The sequence below is a fragment of the Rhinopithecus roxellana genome, chromosome 6, assembly GCF_007565055.1.
Source record: "Rhinopithecus roxellana isolate Shanxi Qingling chromosome 6, ASM756505v1, whole genome shotgun sequence".
Classification (NCBI taxonomy): Eukaryota; Metazoa; Chordata; class Mammalia; order Primates; family Cercopithecidae; genus Rhinopithecus; species Rhinopithecus roxellana.
Window position 1 is genome coordinate 90,564,510 of NC_044554.1, and position 22,712 is coordinate 90,587,221.

Genomic DNA, 22,712 nt, shown 5'->3' on the forward strand with positions numbered 1-22,712 from the left:
CATGGTGGAAGGCGAAAGGCACATTTTACATGGCAGCAGGCAAGAATGAAAAATCAAGAGAAAGGAGTTTCCCCTTACAGAGCCATCAGCTCTTGAGAGACTTATTCACTATCACGAGAACAGTATGGAGAAAATCTCCCCCATGATTCAATTATCTCCCACCAGGTCCCACCCACAATACGTGGGATTATGAGAGCTGCAATTCAAGATGAGATTTGGGTGGGGACGCAGCCAAACCATATCAGGCAGAAACATTTTTCTCCACCCATTACTGCCTATGGACTGGCCCAACAGGAGCTAGCCCAGGGCTGCTGGTGTGTCTTGCTGAGGCAGCCACAGTGACTTCTGTTGATCAAACAGAATCCTTCACCAAAGGCAGCAAGAAAGGGAATGTTGCAGAGGGTATTTGGCTGGTTTCGGAAATTTACAGCTTTCCTGGGCATGAGTTTGCTCAAATTAAAATGCCTGCCCTAGAGAAAGTTCTTTGATTGAGAGTAACGAAGGCAAGCATAAAGTGATTTAAGCAAAGGGGTGGGAACCGAAAAGCCACAGCAGTTATCTCACAAGGATGCAAAGACAGGAAGCACAGAAACCAGAGCTGGAAATCAGGACTGCAGGCTTCTCCCTGTCCATCTCCTTTGATTCCCTCCCAGGCCTTCATCCTTGCTTACCTCTAAGTCTCAATCCTTTCTGGAGACTGGGATTACTCTGCTTACTTACAGTGGGATCTACCGAAGCATGATAGTTGAACTGAATTCTGCAAAATAGTAGAGTCATCTCCTGACCAGAATGAAATGCACAAATCCAAAGGAGTGCACAATTCTGGCTGCCAGGATTCTGGGAGGCTCGGGAGCTGAGAACCCAGGGCACTTAGGAAGTGGGAAAGACAAAAAAGGGGGTGCCCCCCAAACAACCCTACTTCCTCACCAAAGGTGCCTGGGGCCAGCTTTGCAGAGAGGGCCTGAATGAGGCTTAGCTTATTTCTGTGATTACAAGATAAGGAATTTATCTAAATAAGACATTAAGTGATACATCACTATACTTCATACATGCTAGAGTAGGTCTCAATAGGGAGGAAGTAAGTATCATCCTGCAATCAAAATAAAACCTCAATTATCCACAAGCACACAACCCAACCTCCTCATGGCTTCCTCCACTGTGCCCTATGCTTTCTGGGGACTCACCTCCATACATGCTTACGATTAAGGATGACAAGGCAATTTTCCTGTTTGTCTAAAAAGAATGGTATTCATGCAATCGCACTGTCTTAGGCAGTCATACGATCCATACCAAAGGCAAATATAAATGCACTTTGTGACACTCTAGTAAGTGGAAGACTACCTGTTGCAACTTCCTCCAAGTTACCCTCAGAAGGAATAAGGAAGCCACAGACTGAAGCTGGTAACCAACGTTCATAATCTGTAACTTCCTGTATTTATTGTTTTGGGGACAGTTACCATCAGGATCACTGGCTTGATGACAGTGATGCCCAAAGAAAGGGCATCATAAACAAATTGGGGCTGAGGCAATGGTACAGAAGGTTTTTCAGAGACGACATAGAGAGCTCTGGGATCAGACCTACCGGGGTCCAAGTCTCGGCTTGGCCACTTCCAATCTGTACGACCCATAGATTTGTTGTTGAGTAACCTCTCTGTCTCACTTTTCTCGTAAAATGAAGATACCAATACCTGCATCATTGCACTGTGATGACAATCATAAACAAACAATACTTAGTGCTGTCTCAATAGAATTCTTATTCAAAAGACAAATTCCACTTAAACATACGCGTCACGTAACATGTTTTATTCTCTCTCTCTCTCTCTCTCTCTCTCTCTCCCGGACGTCACCATGAAATAGTTAAGTTTCTGGAGCAGAATTTTAACTTGTGAATCACTGAATCTTAACTTTCTCTGAGGCATTTCCAAGTGATGCTTCTGTTGAATGCTACTTAACATGACATTTTCCCCCACTGCACCAAAAAAACCTCAGTTAATGGCCTAATAAGCAAGGGAAGACTATTTCAAAAAATGGGCTTGGAGAACATGAGAAAAGCAGGGAAAGTGCCTTCTGGAGGATCTTAGAAGAGAATCACAAGCATCCATCAACCTCTATTTCTGTTGGATTGAGTGGCCAGCTAGAGAACATTTTTTTCTGAAACTACAGGTGATTTTCATCTTCAGCGAAAAGACAGAGACCATCTCATATATAAGGGAAAATCAGTAACTAACAGCACACACAAGTTTCAATAATGAGTCACCGGTTACCATGGTGATGCAAATATTACCTAACAACTCACTGGGCTGTAAGTAACCAAGATGATGCTACGTACATTATTTTTAAAATGGGAAAAAGTGTCTGTATTTTTAGGAATACTTGCAAGGAACTAGATGGACCTAAGCAGCAGACTGAAGGCAGCCCAGGATGAACCCTGTGGAGCCAGGAGTCACCATCATCTCCTGCTCTGTCTGTGTGGAGCTCCGTGACACATGCACACCCACAGCTGTGCCCAGTGACAGCTGCATGACGAGGAGCGACGACATTGTATTTACAAACAAAGAACTATGATAGGGAAGATGAGTCTTCTCACTCCCTAAACTCTTCATAAAAGAATAATCTCTGCTACAGCCCACGGAAGATGAAAAACTCCGCATAACAGACTTGGTGGCCAGTCCTTTATAAACTCAGTTTCAAGAATGTCCTCAGGCAAAACAAGATTCCCAGAAAATCACTAAGATGCACCATAAAATAATAATTTCTCCCTTTCTCTACAGTTTAAATGTTCTGCATATACACGAATTTTAATTAGAAAAAAAGCATAACCATTATATGATGTTAATAATTTTCAAATTATGCCAAGAAATGGCAGCACACAAACACATTCCTACATACTTTGTTTTTTTGTTGTTGTTGTTTTTGTTTTCGAGATGGAGTCTTGCTCTGTCACCTAGGCTGGAGTGCAGTGGTGCAATCTTGGCTCACCGCAACCTCCACCTCCCAGGTTCAAGTGATTCTCCTGCCTCAGCCTCCTGAGTGGGACTACAGGCATGTGCCACCACACCCAACTTTTTTTTTTTTTTGTGATGGAGTCTCGCTCTGTCACTGAGGCTGGAGTGCGGTGGCACGATCTCAGCTGACTGCAACCTCCTGGGTTCAAGCGATTCTCCTGCCTCAGCCTCCTGATTAGCTGAGACAACAGGCGCGTGCCATCATACCCAGCTGATTTTTTTTGTATTTTTAGTAGAGACAGGGTTTCACAGTATTAGCCAGGATGGTCTCTATCTCTTGACCTCATGATCCACCCACCTTGGCCTCCCCAAGTGCTGGGATTACAGGCGTGAGCCACCACACTCGTCAACTTTTGTATTTTTAGTAGAGATGCGGTTTTGCCATGTTGATCAGGCTGGTCTTGAACTCCTGGCCTCAGGTGACCCACCCGCATTGGCCTCCCAAAGTGCTGGGATTAGAGGTGTGAACCACGCACCCAGCCTACATTCCTGAATTGAACTTTGTGCTCAACTTCTGGACAGAAGGCGTAATGTCCTGTACACATGTGTTCCAGTTCTTTAGAAAATAGGCCCCAGGGCTGTTTCTCCCGGTGGTTCCAGGTATCCAGCATCAGACCGCCCAGAGGGTGCTTTAAAAATGAAAACTCCCAGGCCATAGCCAAGTCCCACTCACTCTGAGTCTCTGGGATTGGGATCTAAAGCCCCACGTTTTTTTTTCTAAGGTTCTCTGTGCCATGCTTATGTTCTCTCTGAAGTCTAAGAACCTCATCTTTAGTGATCTTCACTACACTGAGGTCTCCAGACAATGGTGACAGAAGACAGGATGCCACTGGGGGCCATCTGCCAGCACAGATTACTCAGAGCCAGAACTATTCATGACTCAACAGCTTTTTTACCACAACCGAGGGTAAATCACCAGTGTAATCTGCATGTATTATACATGTGGGTAGGAGGAACAAATATTTCACAAGCAACACAGGAGATATACTCTGACCTAATTTACTCTACTATGTTCCAGTGTTTAATGCTCTGGTAACTAACTGAACTGATTTCACTACCCAGTAACTGCTATGAATGAAACCATGGTGATACCTTCAACTGCTATCATTTAACTTGGATTTCTATATAACTTCTTTAATCTCACAAAGAATAGCATGCAAATTATATAGATGCAGTATAAAATAAAGGAAAAATATTAAGAAACTGAAGCAAAGGGAAAATAAAGACGGGAAACTAAATGTTTACATGGAAGAAGTCAAAGGAATCAAAGGTAAACTTAATAAATACAAGGCATGGCAGGAAACTGAGTTCACTTGTTAACTCCCAGCTTTGTTTTTCTTTTTCTCTCAAGATGGAGTCTCGCTCTGTCGCTCAGGCTGGAGTGCAGTGGCACAATCTCCGCTCACTGCAACCTCCGCCTCCCAGGTCCAACCGATCCTCCCACCACCTCAGCTTCCCGAATAGCTGGGATTACAGGCACCCACCACCATACCCAGCTCATTTTTGTATTTTTAGTAGAGATGGGGTTTCACCATGTTGGCCAGGCTGATCTCGAACTCCTGACCTCAAGTGATCTACCCTCCTTGGCCTCCCAAAGTTCTGGGATTACAGACGTGAGCCACCGTACCTGGCCCCTTTCTCAGCTTTCTAGCAATCAACGTGAAGAAGAAAACAGCATCAGTTACAAAATTCCCAGTGTCCATCTGGGAAGAACGACACAATTTCTGAGACGTATTCGGGCTTTGCAGCCTCTCTGCTGCTGAACTGAATCCCTCCCTCCCTCTTTGGGGTAGAGCAAGGGAGTCATCAGTGGAAGTAGGACCCTTGTTACTGCCTCCACCTCCTACCACCACCTGATTCATGGGTAAAATTACAGTCACTCTAGGGACTACTGACTGGGACAAACAAAGCCTGCAAGATACTGAAGCCTGAGGCCACCCGATTCTCTCTCCTTCAAGAGCACTTTGTACTCACTTCTGTTTCAGCACTGGCCACCTTGTTTCTTTTCTTTTTTTTTTTTTTTTTTTTTTTTTTGAGACGGAGGCTCGCTCTGTCACCCTGGCTGGAGTGCAGTGGCCAGATCTCAGCTCACTGCAAGCTCCGCCTCCCGGGTTCACGCCATTCTCCTGCCTCAGCCTCCCGAGTAGCTGGGACTACAGGCGCCGCCACCTCGCCCGGCTAGTTTTTTGTATTTTTAGTAGAGACGGGGTTTCACCGTGTTAGCCAGGATGGTCTCGATCTCCTGACCTCGTGATCCACCCGTCTCGGCCTCCCAAAGTGCTGGGATTACAGGCTTGAGCCACCGCGCCCGGCCGCCACCTTGTTATAATGACAGCTTTTCACAGGCGTGTTCCTTCCCTCCCTGCTGACCCCACAAGATCAGTTTCATGAAGACAAAACTGACTCATATGCAATTCAGTGAGCTCGGCCTAAAATGTTGAACGCAAAACTACTGTGGAAATTCCAAAAGACAAAAATCAAAGAAGCACAAAAATCTAAACTTGCTTCTTGTAGAATCAAGTATGAAGCATTAGTCTAACCATTTGTCCTCAATGATTCAGTTTCATACCTGTTACCCAAAGCCAGTATTTTTATAGCCCAGGTTAGTCTTAAGGAAGAAATCTGTGAACAGATGTAACGTGCATGGCTCAGTTCCTGGCACATGGTATGCACTCAGTAAATTCCAGTGTGCCCTTCTTCTATCAGGGATCTTGTACATACTAATTTTACTTGCTCCCAGGGCCATTGCTGTCTTCACAAATCCCTCCTTCTCCTTTAATCTTGCTAAAAAGAGTTAAAATCACCCAAGAAGAGAGCTGGGTTCCCATAGAACACTCTTAGTGCCCAGATACCTAATGCCACATTTGAAAAGGTTTCTTGTCATTATTTCATGTACTTTAAGCAAGGGTTAGAGGGTATTTTGGAAAAACAAAATCTGAGAAAGGAAAACCCAACTAAGTCATTAAGTATCAAATAAATTCTTTAACCAAGCAGTAAGAAAGAAAGATAACATATTCACTCTTCGAAGGCAACTGCAGTTGCTGAACAATACACGAAACATAATTTGGTCTTTACTCTTGAGCTGCTAAATATCATCTTGTGGATGCTAAAGTAGCAGTTATTTGCTTTACAGACCCTATTTTCATGGATAGTAGAGACGTAAAATTTAGACCAGCATGTCTAGTCCTGAACAGAGGAAACATCATCATGATTTACTTTCCTTCAACATGTGTCCCATATTAAATAATGTGGTTGACCTACCTTTTCTGTGATATAGAAGTTTGAACTATCAGCATGCTGCAGTGCAAAATATTCATGGTTGGGAAGAGACCACCTTAAAAATACAAGCATATACTGATTAGAAAAATGAAAGTGGCCATTTTCATTTGTGTAATTTTTTAGTGTTGGATGAAATAAGCACCCTGTGATTGGAACTGGACCAATCCCAAAATATATCACAATGCAGTTCCTAAAGCAAAATGACTTTAGCCTACCTTCCATACCCTGAGACCAAACATTTCATGTGTGGACTGTCTAGACCTTATGCTAGGCCTGCTGCTCACCTTTAAGCATTTCATCTTCAAGGCTTGCTGTGGCAGATTTAAATACAAATCTTTACAATTCTACTGATTTTAAGGGATTGAAGCAAAGAAAGAAAATAAATGCAATTTAAGTTTTGGATATTTGGCACATTTTAATTGTCTCTGTATTCTACAATCCCCTATCAGTATAGTTGTTACAGACTGAAACACTCCAATTAAGTACTCTAGGCCTTACATAAATTTCAGTTAACACAACTATTTTCACAGTTCTGGTTTAAAAGAAAAAAAAAAAAAAAAAAAACTCATGCAGCTACCATATATACATTTCCTTTGTATTGTTTAGAGCAGCCACAAAAAAGTAGGAAAGTCATATCATTGTGAGATCCCATGGGGCAGTACAATGACCCACCGCCTTGTCTGTTCAGTTCTTTCATCCTCTATGAGGACCTGAGTGGTCCTCTCAGTTTATACCAGATCAAGTGTGTACTGTGCCTTCAAAAACCTTTAGAGTACTCCCTGCTGGGTAGGACAAAAGGAACACAACTTCCTAAAATAAATAAAGCCAACCCCACTGTGCACATAACAGTCATTTCACACTTTCTGCTCTATGAGGACTAATGGTAAATTCTGGTGGAAAAGGGTGTGATACTCCTACAGAGTAATTCTTAGTGACTTTAAGCAAGTCACTGGGTGACTTATGAATAATATTTTACTATCCTACTGGAAATACATTATTTGCTTGTCAATTTATCAACTAGAATGCCTTAGATAAATCCTGAGTAACACTTACCCATCACAGACTTCCTTTATTATTGCAGACAGTGGTTTTTTCTGCAAAATAACAAAAAAGGAAATACTTTGTTAGTTTCATTTCATCATTTTAAATTTAGAAAAAGAAGAAGCTTCATAAAAGGATATCTAAGCAAACAGAATTTACATTTGCTACTCTTAGTTGTCAATGAGCCTCTTATTTTTCTCAAGGTAACAATCTACCAGCTGTTACCACCAAATGTATTAATGATTTATTACCCCTGTGGTCCTTTTTTCTATACTTAGCATTATTAGTTGAACAAAACATGCATCGTATTTAATCTAGCCACACTGAAATTAGGGTGAAAATACAGCTTTGTTCAAAGATCTCACAGACAACGGAAGCCCATGAGGCCAAGTCAAAACCAGAATCCCTCAGGAGTAGTACATGAATCAGGCAAGCTGCAGTTTGGCTTTATGCAAAAATCGTGGATTGATGATATTTTTATGAGAACATGTGGCAAATGGAATATGAAGTGTTACGAAATGGTTCTTACAAAGTACATAGAATTCTTCCCCTGACGATGGCCCCGATAAATGCCAATCACGCAGCAGCTTGAGCCAGATACACTCCAGTAATGCGACCATGACACCATGTGCCCTGGGGTCAACTGGCGGGTGACTACAGCTGTGCTCTTGGACAGCCACACTTGTGCTCCGCCTGCCCCCAAGATAGAAGGAATGCAGCAGAGAGACACACCAGCTCTCCTAGAGATGTGGAAACTCTTCCTGTTTTGGATGCAAACAAGACCCTGTCTCTAGGATGGCGAGTATCATGTCAACCCAAAGAACAATCACAGACAAGAAATGAATGGGGAAGAGAGGAAGAGAAGATGAGAAATCAGAGAAGTACAATACATGGTCCTGGGTTTTCAGATACAACCATAAAAAAGCTGTCTACATATAAGCAAGTTTTACTCCTGTCTATATGAAGGGAAATGTGGTATCTGCAAAGAGATTCTAAATCCAAGAGATCAGTTCAAATCCAGGCTCTATCAACCTGTTTACTGTTTAAGTAACCTGCAATTTCCTTCATTTCCTGAACCCCAGTTAGTTTATCTGTAAAATGGAAATAGTTTCTACCTACCCCTCAAGCTGTTACAAAAATTAAACTATATAAATTATATTTTTAAATTAATACAAAGGGCAAAAGACTTCAAAAAAGGATTAGGACTCCTGAAAGGGCTCCATTTCCTCCTTGCATCCTCACCCTTGGACGTGACACTATGCCTGCCCTATTGGTGAATTCTGAACACCATTTGCATAGTCCTCTCCAAGAGCCTCCCTAACCCCTGCTAAAGGCCCAATTCAGCGTGCAGTGTCCCTCCAATGAACTCTCTCCCACTGGAGCTCCATCCTCTATGAGCACATTCACTACTATGTGTGCAAAAGAATGTGTCTTTGCCTACAACTATAAACACAGTTGGAGGTGTTCGTTGCAGCACTATTCACAATAGCCAAGATTTGAAAGCAATCTAAGAGTCTATCAACAGATGAATGGATAAAGAAAATGTGGTACATTTACACAGTGAAGTATTCAGCCATAAAAAGAATGCGATCCTGTCATTTGCAATAACATGGATGGAACTGGAAGCCATTATATTAAGTGAAATAAGCCAGGCACAGAAAGACAAACATCACATGTTCCCATTTATTTGTGGGATCTAAAAATCAAAACAATTGAACTCATGGAGAGAGAGAGTAGAAGAATGGTTACCAGAAGCTGGGGAGGGCAGCGGCAGGGTTTGTGGGAGAGGTGGAGATGGTTAATGAGTTCCAAAGAAAAATAAAGAATGACAAGACCTAGTATAGCACAACAGGGTGACTATAGCCAATAATTTAATTGTACATTTTAAAATAAAAGAGTATAACTGGATTGTTCGTAACACAAAGGATAAATGCTTGATGGGATAGACACCCCATTTTCCACAATAAAATTATTATATATTGCATGCTTGTATCAAAACATTTCGTGTACCCCACAAATACATATACCTACTATGTACCCACAAAAGTTAAAAAATGAATAAACACAGTTGGAGAGAAAGGGAAACCTAGAATTACTGAGGATCAGAAAGACGGTGGGGGTATTCCTTATATCCTGCATCTGTCCTCTAGAATAAGATGACAATGGCAATTGGGTTCTACTGTAGTTACATGTTACACAAGTCCTAGGCCTTTGCAAGAAGCTGTCCACTGTTAATGGCTCTTGCTGTGAGCTGAGGAACAAATGTGTTCTCTCAACCAAATGACTAAGGAACTTCAGAAACAAAACTTTTTTCCATAAGACAAGAATTTTGCCCTTCCAGCTGCCAGAGATCCCTCTACGCTATCAATTTGTGATGACTTATCAGAGAATCTCCCCAAATCTCACTTCATGCACCCTCAAAACTGAAACACAAATAACAGAGCCAGGTTTTAGTCTTAAATAACACTGAAACAAAAAGTCAGGTCAAGAAGGTATTGTTGAGGTAGCGGAAGGCATCAAAAGCAACTGTTCCCAGATTTAGACTTAGCGACTGAAGTCTCTTAGAGGAATTACTTGGATTTCAACTCAGGTCTGATTCATAGAGAATCGAGTTTTAAAAGACAGAGGTCTCTAGGGTACTATTATACCTAGAACATAATGAAGTTGGATATATGAAAGGAATAAAGACCACAGATGCACAAAGCTTAGAGACTTAATAGAGAAAGATGAAAGAAAAACTGTAAACCACAGAGGAAAAGGAATTATAGTTGAGTGAACACCCATAGGGTAGCCTAGCCAATTAAAATGAGTGTTACATAATGGTGGGCCCCTCCATTCTCCCATCTACCTCAATCAAACGTTAGCCCTCACCACCCAAAAATTAATTCCAATAACCTTTTCACTGTTCTTACCTTCCTTTTCCTGTCTGCCTTATTTGACACTGTTACTACTTTCTTCTTTTTGAAACCCCCTTTCCAGAGCTATGATATAGCACCATATTTTCTTCATTCTCCTACACATACAACTAATCCTTCAATGAAGTCCAAGAAATCCTTCATAGTTGCTCTTTTACCTATAGCTCTCTAACTCCAGATTTTTTTTCTCGTCTTTTCTGCTTTTATTTAGTCAGTCAGTTCCTCATGGATCTCATTCTATTCAATTGTCCTAAGTCTACAGCTGTAGTCCCAAATATTTTCTTGCAAATCTTTGACAGTCTCTTAGACGGAACATTTTAACTCTCCTGCAGGGATCTTATTAAAAGTGGAAACAAAAATCACCACTTTCACATTCCCTACCCCTCAATCTACCCAATGGTAGCACACGCCCCTCAGATCCCACACCCGATGCTGCCACGACTTCTCTGCCCTCATTATGGCACCACTATTGCCCAGGAGTCTCGTTAACCTTTATGTCTTCACTCTTCAGACATAAGGTGCTAACAGGTTATGTAGATGTTTCCTCTGTGATGTCCACAGCATTGCTTCTCACAGCCTAACTCTTCTTCTGAACTCCTGACTCTCCTCATTCCAACTCCTGCCATCGAATAGATCTTTGAGTGTATGCCCCAATCTCATCACCCTTAATTCTGCTTCTTCTGGCCCACCACCTTTCCTGAGTACCAGCCCATCATTAATAACTATTTGCCATGAATTTCCAATCAACTGTTTCCCTAGAAAATCAACCCCAAATCGTATCTTCCATCAGTTCCTACACTCAACTTGCCTACTTTCAGCAGTTCTTTGAGGCACATTTCTAGCCAACTTGCCCTTGTCTTCTCTTTCTTCCTTAATATGTTCTGTGACATACACATTTGCAAGACACTAAGTCTCATCATTACTTCCACAACCTCTCTCCCTTTAATCTTTCCAGCCGTTTCCTACCACTTTTGTTCTAAAGATCCCATCACCAGGTTCCTGCAGGTAAGTCTCCACATCTCCAATTTCTTTTTCTCCAATCCCCATGTCAACTATAAATACACAAAATTAGACTTGCCCTACAAACTTTGCTCATATCACTCGTTTGCTCCAATAAACGTGTCAGTCCCAGCTAGACGCGGTGGCTCACACCTGTAATCCCAGCACTTTGGGAGGCGAAGGTGGGCAGATCATGAGGGCAGGAGATTGAGACGATTCTGGCCAAATATGCTGAAACTGTCTCTACCAAAATACAAAAAAAAAAAAAAAAAAAAAAAATTAGCTGAACGTGGTGGCGCATGCCTGAGGCAGGAGAATTACTTGAATCCAGGAGGTGGAGGTTGCCGTGAGCCGAGATCACGCCACTGCACTCCAGCCTGGTGACAGAGCAAGACTCCGTCTCAAAAAAAAAAAAAAAAAAAAGTTAGTCCCTTAGCTTGTCACCCAAAGCCATCCACAATCTGGTCTCCATAATTCTACTATTCTGTACACGTTCCCCATGCTTCTGGATCTTGATGGTGAGTCACCAAAAACAAACAAACAAACAAAAATCCCATCTCCACACTTCCACTCATGCCATTTGCTTTGTTGAAATGGCCCTCTCCTTCTTTCTGTTCCAACTCTAACAAGGAACTCTTACCTACCACTTAATGTCTATGTCAAAGCCACCCCCACTAACCAGATGCCCCCTTATCTCCCTAAATAGATGTAATTACTCCCTCTGTGTACTTAGCAGATTAAATGAATCACTTCTGAGGACTGCATATCTATCTTATCTCCCCATCCCTTGAGAACAAGGCATCTTAATTCATCTCTGTAGCCTTCCCCACCCCTCAGTACTAGTTACCACAGTATGTAGGGATTAACGGGATCTAATAGGAGACTCAATACACCTCTGCTAAATGAAAAAAATCTATACATTCACGAACTTTCCTTTAAAATACAACAACAAAAAGCCAACTATTTTTAATGATAGCCTGGATTAACCAGCACATTTCCCATTTCCTACCACTGCTGGGTGACTGAGCAGCTGCTGGCCATAAGCTGTTAGACACTGAAAGCTGTCACTACTCCCTGTGCAGAATCATTCATGTAGGAATTAGGCAATTCATGGCTTGGAAGAGCACTGAGCACCAGCTGATAACGAATGTAATTCAACAGATAAATCAGATACCAATCAAACAAGTGTCACCCTCAGTAAGCATGACCAAAGAGGTGAGCCTTATACTCTCATAAGCAGACAAGACTGACCAAGACACCCCAACTATTTTGACAACATTAGCCTGGTATCACCGCTTTTCTCATTTCCTATAGAAAGTCCTGTTTGATGTGAGCTCATTGCCTGATCAGTAAATTCCAAGCCAAACGCCAGCCCTGCCTTTTGGACTTTTTAGTTAACTTTTGCCCAAAAGGTTGCGTAAGATATGCCTGTCTATCTGTCCAATTCTCCAAGACCTGGGAGCAGAGTGATATGAATAATACGTTAATAGCTTTCTGTAGACCCACTGAATAATCTGCTTTTCATTTCATTGAAAGAAAAGCCCCAGGAGAGAAATTAATGCAGTTCAAAATGATGAAACTGCTTGATTCTTCTCCCTATAACTCCATAAACCCTACAGGAACTAAAAAGTAACTCCTTTTTTTTTTGTAGATGGAGTCTCACATTTTCACCCACGTTGGTGTGCAGTGGCATAATCTCGGCTCGCTGTAACCTCCCCACCTCCCAAGTTCAAGCAATTCTCCTGCCTCAGCCTGCCCAGTAGCTGGGACTACAGGCGCGCACCACCATGCCTGGCTAATTTTTGTATTTTTAGTAGAGACGGGGTTTCACTATGTTGGCCAGGTTGGTCTCGAACTCCTGACCTCGCGATCCGCCCGCCTTGGCCTTCCAAAGTGCTGGGATTACAGGCGTGAGCCACCACACCTGGCCCTAAAAATTAACTTCTGTACCCTATTGGAAAATATTTGGGCTGGGCATGGTGGCTCATGCCTGTTATCCCAGCACTTTGGGAGGCCAAGGCAGGTGGATAGCTTGAGCTCAGAAGTTTGAGACCAGCCTAGGCAACATGGCAAAACTTCATCTCTACAAAAAATATAAAAACTAAAGGCTGGATGCAGGGGCTTATGCCTGTAATACCAACACTTTGGGAGGCCGAGGCAAATGAATCACCTGAGGTCAGGAGTTCGAGACCAGCCTGGCCAACATGGTGAAACCCCATCTCTACTAAAAATACAAAAATTAGCCGGGCATGGTGGCAGGAGCCTGTAATCCCATCTATTCAGGAAGCTGAGGCAGGAGAATTGTTTGAATCTGGGAGGCAGAGGTTGCAGTGAGCTGAGACAGCATCAGTGCACTCCAGCCTGGACAATAAGAGTAACACACTCTGTCCAAAAAAAAAAAATGTACAAAAATACAAAAATTAGCCAGGCATGGTGGCATGTGCCTATAGTAACAGCTACTTGGGAGGCTGAGGTGGGAGGACTGCTTGAGCCCAGGAGGCAGAGGTTGCAGTGAGCCGAGATAGTACCACTGCACTCCAGCCTGGGTGACAGAGCCAGACTCTGTCTCAAAAAAAATTGGTTTTAGAATATTGAGGCCAAATTATTTTAACTGCTTCAGTATGTTTCCCTAATTTATACAAATCATCACTAAATGTCTTAAGCTTTTTGTTTGGATGATCAAAACTGCCTTCTCAGACTCAACAGACAGCTGAAAAACAAGAGCAGGAATTTTTTCAGAATAACCTGGAATATTAGGCAGTTACCACATTTCTATGTGCGGGGATTAAGGCCCATAAGCACAGAGGCCCTGACCCCACATTCTTTTCCCCATTCACCTTCCCAACAGTGAGGTCATCTTGCAGCATATGAAAGTCTTTCTTCACTTTATAGTATATTCTGGGGAAATTTTAAAGTTTGCAAAAATATTGTTATTTGTTAGATGAAGTATGCATTTCCATATGAATTTGACTGGTAAAGTACCATGTGTCAATAGCTACACTCAAGGAGTAGTTTTTCTTATTAAGGGTGTATTCCTCTCTTTTTATCTTAATTCTTTCTCTAAAAGAGTTCTTTCATTAACTTAATTTACTAAAGAGAGTAAGTCCACAAAGCAAATTTCCTACACAAGAAGATTTATTGCCAATTTTTGTAAAATAAGTTAGATTTAAGGCTGGACGCGATGGCTCATGCCTGTAATCCTAGCACTTTGGGAGGCGGAGCCGGGTGGATCACTTGAGGTCAAGACTTTTGAGACCAGGCTGAGCAACACAGTGAAACTGTCTCTACTAAATTACAAAAATTAGCTGGGTGTGGCAGGCACCTGTAATCGCAGCTACTAGGGAGGCTGAGGTAGAATTGCTTGGACCCAGGAGGCGGAGGAAAAAAAAAAAAAGCTAGATTATTGAAAATGGCCAAATTCTCTACCAGCTGATTTTCAATCTATATCTCTCTCTATTCCTTAAAGTGGGTATTGGTCTTTTGCTTTCCTTTCTATATTTTTTCCTTTGCCTGTAATATAATGCTGGTACCACTAATTCCTAAATCCACGTCTCCCCTCTGAGCCATCTTCTAGGTTTAGTCCTGCATAACCCGTTATGCAGATCCATGGATCACAAGGATGCCCTGCCACCCTTTTAAATTAAACACTTTTCTTTCTTTCTTACTAAACAATTCTCCTTTTGCCTCTTTTTGATCTCTTAAAAAAATATGATCACTCTCTCACTCAGAATACATGTTCCTTCAAGGCACTGGAGACCCAGCCACCTGGGGAGTCCTTGGCTGTTTATTTAGGAGGTGGCCAGTCCAGGCTTCCTGGAGGCACTTTCCCAGGAGACCCCCTGCCAGCTGTCAGCCCTCATCAGAGCCCCTCCCTGCCCCGCCTCTGATGAGCACTGGCAGGCCCTGGCTGCGCAGCCACCTGTTCCCGTCTGTTGGCCAAGGCACCTGGCTTAGGGACTTTACTAAGCCCAAAAGCTCACCTTGGAGAGCTCAAAAGTCTGTTGCTGCCCACATTTCTGCCTTGACACCGGCCTGCTGAGGCTGGCAGCATCCCCAGCCAATGTGCCCACACACCTGTTTTAGCCACTATAGAGTGTGGGCTGCCGTTCTCAGCTCTGACATCCACTTCTCAGGCCTCTGCCTGCCTCAAAATGGGCATCACCCAGAAAAAAAAAAAAAAAAAAAAAAAAAGGCTGCTTCCATCAGGTTTATTCATTTTGAATGTTTCTAATGATATGGGGAAAATGTTCATGAGGTAGTATCAAGTGAATAGATACCAGAAAAGCTTTTAGAATGATGAATTTGTATTGACTATGTGTTTTTCTCTCTCTTCCCCCCAACTATGAGCTCTTGGATGACTTTATTATTTATTTATTTGAGACAGGGTCTCACTCTGTCACCAAGGCTGGAGTGCAGTGGTATGATCTTGGCTCACTGCAGCCTCAACCTCCTGGGCTTAAGGGATTCTCTTGTCTTAGCCTCCTGAGTAGCTGGGACTAGAGGTGTGCACCACCACACCTGGCTGGTTTACTTTTTGTAGAGACAGGGTCTCGCTATATTACCCAGGCTGTTCTTGAACTCCTAGCCTCAAGCAATCCTCCAACCTTGGCCTTCCAAAGTGCTGGGATTACAGGCGTGAGCACCACACCTGGCCATCAAAGACTTCAGAGGACTTCCTGGGATTGAAATTGAATCCCGGCTTCTGCAGTCCCTGGCTTTGGAACTTGGGCTTGTTACCTCTCTCAACACTTGTTTTCTCTTCCTGTTATGAAGATAAATTGAGATAATGGTGTAAAATCCTTGAAACAGCACCTGGTACATAGTAGGGCATTACATAATGTTATCTATAGATAGCTTCTTTTATTTACTTATATCCCTTGTTTGGATGCTTCACACATACTTAAAAAAAAAAATGCTGGTTAAAGAAATTGAGAGAATAAACAAATGAAAATCCAATTTTTCCTTCTTCCTTAAAGTGACTCCAGCCCGATGCTGCCTTTGGCACTTGCCGCATCCTGCTGGTTATTCTTAAATTCATCTTCTTGTGTTTTGCCACCTGCATGGCACTTACTTTGGCGGCAGAGACTGCCTCCGGGACACTGTCCCCTTCCAGGTGCGTGGCTGCTGGGCCTGGAAAGGCATGCAGTTAACGAACATTGATTTAAAACCCATCTTCTGTTTCCAGACTTTTAGCTTCTTTCTCTTTTTTTGTGCCATGGAGGCTCAGGGGAGCAGCTAAAGATGGATCACAGCAAGCGGAAGACAGAAGCGGTCCCCAGTGCCCACTGCTCCTCCACCCTTCCGTTCAGCGATAGCCTCATGGCCCTCTAACTGCAAAATGCTTTTCCACAAAGACTTAAAGTTTTTGGTCCTAGACTATTAAAAAGCATTTCTCCAGTGCACAAAACAAAGAAAAAAAAAAACCTGACAGATGCTTTATTCTAACAGTTTGAGGTGGTATAGCACAGCACTTGGGATTTTACTTTGCTTTTATAGGTAGAAATTCATTGAACATATTCTGCTCAGCAGTTATTAGTAATGTTGGCCCAGGAAGAAAAGAAATCCAGCTTCCAAATGTCAGGACGCCACTGAGAGAGGATAGCATGTTGACTGTGAAGCATACAATGTGACTTGAAGGAACTTTAATGTACAATAAGCCATCCAGCTCCCAGAGGCACCTCGTGACATTGTGTCAATGACACCAATCACTTCACAACAGTTTTACTCTTCTTCCGATGATCCTACGATCACTCTCCATGCTTCTGAGCCATCTACTTTTTCATGGAGGAACTGGATGTGCTCTGAAAAGGCTGTGTCCATACCCTATCTTCCTAATAACAGCCTGATGAATCTGAAAAATAATGACAAAGCCACACTTTCCTGAGGCAAATTCAGCTGGCTCTTGGAAAACAAGTATTCTGACAACAGTTGCAGTGTGAATAACAGACACGAGATTCAAGCAATTATCAAATATGACACAGGGGGCTTACAGCAACCTCTTCACAGTCGTAAAACCATGGATCACATTAATTTTAAAAACTGAAAGATGGGCCGGGCACAGTGGCTCACGCCTGTAATCCCAGCACTTTGGAAGGCCGAGGCAGGTGGATCACCTGAGGTCGGGAGTTCGAGACCAACCTGGCCAACGTGGTGAAACTACATCTTTACCAAAAATACAAAAATTAGCTGGGCGTTGTGGCATGTGCCTGCAATCCCAGCTACCCAGAGAGCTGAGGCAGGAAAATCACTGGAACCCGGGAGGCAGAGGCTGCAGTGAGCCGAGATCGCGCCACTGCACTCCAGGCGGGAGCAAGACTACGTCTCAAAACAAAAACAAAAAAACTGAAAGAAGATAGGCTCTGCCAACTTTTTCTTGACAAATGATGATTCATTTTAAAAAAATGGTTAAATGGTTTACCAAAAGTGACTTGTTTCAAGCTTCATGAAACAAATTAGGTATTAGATTTTACCAAGATAAAGTACAGTCTTTGTGTCATAAAAATCACTAAACTATGAAGATAAACAAAGACAGAAATAATTATGTTGAATGTATTAATGGGTTAAAGACAAGCAGACCTACATTCTCCTTTAGATATTCTAACATGCTTCTGCTCAGCAGACACTGTATTTCCCTTCAATTAGAAGGGAATCTACAACTTTATAAAATGACAGAACTATAGAAATGAACAATGCAAATATAAAGGACTACTTAGATCAATCATAATTTTTGTGATTCTCCTCCTAGTTCCTGATTATTTTAGTAAATATTGTTACATATCAATGTTGCTATAGATATCAAGAACAATATTTTTCCCAAATTTCCTTATCTCTGACAGCAACAACAACCACTGTCCTAATTCCTATATTGTCTTCAAATTTCCTTAATATCAGTCTTTTCCAAGTACTTCCAGATGACTCTAGACCCACAGAAGGCCACTGCACTCCACCATGCCTTTGCAATCAAGTGTTCCCTTTCATGTGGAAATGAATGATTCACACGGAGAATCAATTCAGGCCTTATGGTCTGCTTACCTTCACCCATGTGAAATAATTTATTTATGTGTGTCAAGTTCACCTTTGGAAAGTTAACTGTATTTATGTGCATAGCTTAAAAATAAAAATTCAGAGAGATTCAGTAGGATAAACAGAAATGACTGTCAGCGTTAATGGATAGGATGTTATCAGGCTAGGAGAGTAGATATGAGAAAGCCAATAAGCCCTGAAGGCAAAGTAGGGTTCAGGCTCAATCTCCACACAGGATGATGAAGGTTTATCAATGGCAAAGAACCTGAGATTGAAAGTAAGACAGCGGTCAAAAGAACACTGAAAGGAACAAATGAGCAAAAAAGTATGAAATGAGTTCATGTTTCTCATTTAGTTTTTTTTTTCTTGTATTTTTTGTCTCTCTATGCTACTAGTTGTTCTGTGTGTTTGCGAGTGGATGCACTAATGGCAATTCATCCTCCTTTCTTGAGTGGCAATAGACATGAGACATCTGCCAGCAGGTAGTGGAGGGATGTGGCTTCTGAGTCTCAAAAAATGTTCCAGTAAGTTAATGGTGGCAATCTGAGGCAGAACCTACAGCGTTGAAGAATAGTAACACAGGCTTTTCAGGAAAGGTCTAAACTATGCAAACAATTATGACAATTTCACACTCTTTCTCCACCCCTACCTTCAATATAGCATCAACCCAGACTTTACTATCTTCTTTTACTATGATCACTTGGCCAGCCCTTCTAATTATGATACGGTGTAGCAACAGCTACTGTTTTTTGAGTGACTACCATACACTCCCTACCAGATAATATTACTAAGTGTATTTCACTAATGAGCAGACCATATGAGGGATCTTAAAATGTTAAGTAATTTGGCCAGGTACAGTGGTTCATGTCTGTAATCCCAACACTTCGGGAGGCCTAGGTGCACAGATCACTTGAGCTCAAGAGTTCGAGACCAGCCTGGGCCACATGGCGAAACCCCATCTCTACAAAAAGTACAAAAATTAGCCAAGCATAGTGGTGCATGCCCACAGTCCCAGCTACTTGGCAGGCTGAAGTGGGAGGATCACTTGAACCTAGAAGGTCAAGGCTGCAGTGAGCCAGGATTATACCACTGCACTCCAGCTCTGGGCAACAGAGGAAGGCTCTGCCTCAAAAAAAAAAGAAAAAAAGATGCTATATAACTTGCTGAAAGCCTCATAACACATGGGACAGAGTCAGAATTTGAACCCAGACCTGTACAGTTCCAGAATCCTTACCCTTTAACTCCATCCCAAATCTACCAAGTCCTCAAAACCATGAACAACAAGCCCAAGTGCTCAGGGCTAACACCTATGGAGTGGATGCTGGAGCTGGGTGCCTTGGTTCCTGGCACATAGGAAGTTCAGGACAAATGTTATTTGAAGTGCAATGTTTTAGCATCACCATATGAATAGTAAATGATCCTTCCTCACGCATAAATTATAAAATCCTAAATTACCACTGGAACATTCGATACCAACCAGAAGAGTCTATCTGCTCAAGCTCACTCTGGATGCCCAAATCACCATCTCCAACCCCCACTTCTTTGTAGTCCTTTCTGTCTCAGACCATTTCAACTTGAACGTACATCCTTTCATAACCTCAAACTCAAATCTTACCCCAAAATTGTCTTTCCCAGTTTTCAACTTTTATTCATCTTCTTCTAGTTTGTCAGAATATAAACTTGGAATCAACACTACATCTTCCCTCTCTCCTTCATATTGTTGTTTGTTTTCTGTCCTGCCAATGCAATCCCGGGTGACTCTCAAAGCTGTCCTCTTTATTCTGCCTGTGGGTACAGGGAAGCAAATACAAGTCAGTGCTATGTGGATTGCCTAAGGCATTTTGGGTTGAATTTGCATTTGGGCAAATGCAAAGGCAGAGCGAAATGGATGACCTCTTCGCATACGGAGGAGCTGACAATGTCGCACAAATGAAAGATGAGACAGTGGCTCAAAAGGCAAGATAGAGAAAAAAAATGCCTAATTCCCATAGACAACTCTTTTAGGTTTTAGTTATAATTGACAAATAATAACTGCATATTTATGGGGTATAAAGTGATATTGTGATACATGTATACCTTGTGGAATGATCAAATCAGAGTAATTAGCACACCCATCATCTCAAATATTTATCATTTCTTTGTGGTGAGAATATTTACAATTCTTTTAGTGATTCTGAAATATGACAACTCTTAAAGGTTTGGACCCATGTGGGTTTTTAGACAGGGAAGTAGCATAATCAGGTGTGCATTCTCAAATGATAAGGGATTGTACTGGGGTTGAGAGAAGTTAAAACGGGGGCCGGGCGCGGTGGCTCAAGCCTGTAATCCCAGCACTTTGGGAGGCCCAGACGGGCGGATCACGAGGTCAGGAGAGCAAGACCATCCTGGCTAACACGGTGAAACCCCGTCTCTACTAAAAACTACAAAAAACTAGCCGGGCGAGGTGGCGGGCGCCTGTAGTCCCAGCTACCAGGGAGGCTGAGGCGGGAGAATGGCGTAAATCCGGGAGGCGGAGCTTGCAGTGAGCTGAGACCCGGCCACTGCACTCCAGCCTGGGCGACAGAGCGAGACTCCGTCTCAAAAAAAAAAAAAAAAAAAAAAAAAAAAAAAAAAAAAAAACGGGAAAACTGGCCAGTGTATCAAAACCCAAAGGAAATATCAAAGGAGATATGCTGACACCTAAACAATTTCCTGTAGCCCTTTGTAAGTTGTCCGTGAGGAACGTTAGTCCACCTAAACAGCCCTTTACAGATGTTTTCTATCTTGGCAGATGTCACCAAGATCCTTTCAGTTGTTAATACCAGAAATCTCAGAACTGGCCTTAGCACTGTACTTTGCCTTACCCCACACCCATAATCAATCATCAATTTTCTGTCAAAGTAGTCTTTCCATATGTCACAACGGGACACATACCTAACTTCTATCTCCCTATCTCTGTCCCAGTTCATGGCATAGTTGTTTCTTGATTGGGCTACTGCAAGAGCAATCTAACTAGCCTCTCATTTTCCATTTTGCCCCCAAAAACACCTTCTAAAAGTACCACTAACTATGTCACTCCCCTGCTTATACAACTTCCATTTTCTACTCCCTTGGACAGGGTATTAAGTCCACATGGCTTCTGATGGGAGAGTCTCACAGACCTAAGTGGCCAAATCCAGAGCCCCTGTTCTTTCTCACTGTCAGATTTCCCTTTAATTCCAGAGAAGCATGATATTAGCCAGAAGCTCTTTAAATATTTTGTCTCCAACATACATTTCCTTATTAGTGGAACTGCCAATTAGACATAGATTATAGCTTCTTAATTTATCCTTTTCAATACAGCTTAGCATTTGTATTAATATTTTTCATTCCTTTCTCTTTCGAGCGATGTTCTGAATGAATTCCTCATTTTCAACCTTCAATTTACCAATTCTCTCTTTAGCCGAATCCACTCTAGAGTTACTCTGTGTTTTATTGTTTTATCTTTCTGCTGTTTGCTTTTGTTTTTTCTTTTTACATTTTATTAACATATACAGTAGTCCCTCTTTTATTTGAGGGGCATATGTTCCAAGACTTCCAGTGTATGCCTGAAACCTCAGATAGTACTGAACCCGACTGCCATCAATCAGAACATGTTTCTCTTCATACCTTCCACCCCAAATTTTATGCCTCTTGATCTTAACTAAGCATTTATCATACACTGTGGCCATAACTTTTGCAGTTTGAGGTTTGAGAGCAAAACTAGCAGGAATTATTTTTCTTCCTCACAATTTCACAGATGGAAGATTCATTCTTACCATATGTCTTAGCAACTGACTTTTTTTCTTCCTTTCTCTAGTAAATCTAGACCTTTCACCTTTTCACTTAAAGGAAGCTTCTCTTGGGTATATCTGAAATGCCAGCATCACTAGTCTTACATTTTGAAGCCATTATTAAGTAAAATAAGGGCCACCTGGACACAAGTGCTGCCATACCATGACAGTTGATCTGATAACTGAAATGGCTACTAAGTGACTAACAAATGGGAAGTGTCTACAGCATGCATACGCTGGAAAAAGGGGTGCTGCAAGTCCTGGAGGGACTGTGCAAAATTTTATCACAGTACTCTGAACAGTGCACAATTTAAAACTTATGAGTTGTTTACTTCTGGAATTTTCCATTTAACATTTCCGACAGTAGTTGGTTGGGGAAAGCAAACCCACAGACAAGGGAAAGACTACTGCATTTTTCTGGTTTTTTCTTTTTTTTTGAGACAGAGTCTCGCTCTGTTGCCCAGGCTGGAGTGCAGGGGCATGATCTTGGCTCACTGCAAGCTCCACCTCCTGGGTTCATGCCATTCTCCTGCCTCAGCCTCCCAAGCAGCTGGGACTACAGGCACCCGCCACCATGCCTGGCTTTTTTTTTTTTTTTTTTTTTTTTTGTATTTTTAGTAGAGATTGGTTTCACCGTGTTAGCCAGGATGGTCTCAATC

General features: G+C 42.2%; 1 protein-coding gene across 3 annotated transcripts in view; it reads right to left on the reverse strand.

The window, feature by feature from the left end:
* Positions 1–22,712, reverse strand: part of ELMO1 (engulfment and cell motility 1) — a 578,893-nt gene that overhangs the window by 435,765 nt on the left and 120,416 nt on the right. For all 3 annotated transcript variants that reach the window (XM_030931898.1, XM_010356685.2, XM_030931899.1), the window contains exons 3-4: positions 7,338–7,378; positions 6,267–6,339 (exon numbers count right to left, since the gene is read on the reverse strand). In XM_030931898.1, coding sequence (XP_030787758.1) covers positions 6,267–6,339; positions 7,338–7,378 — 114 coding nt within the window. The remainder of the gene's footprint in view (positions 1–6,266; positions 6,340–7,337; positions 7,379–22,712) is intronic.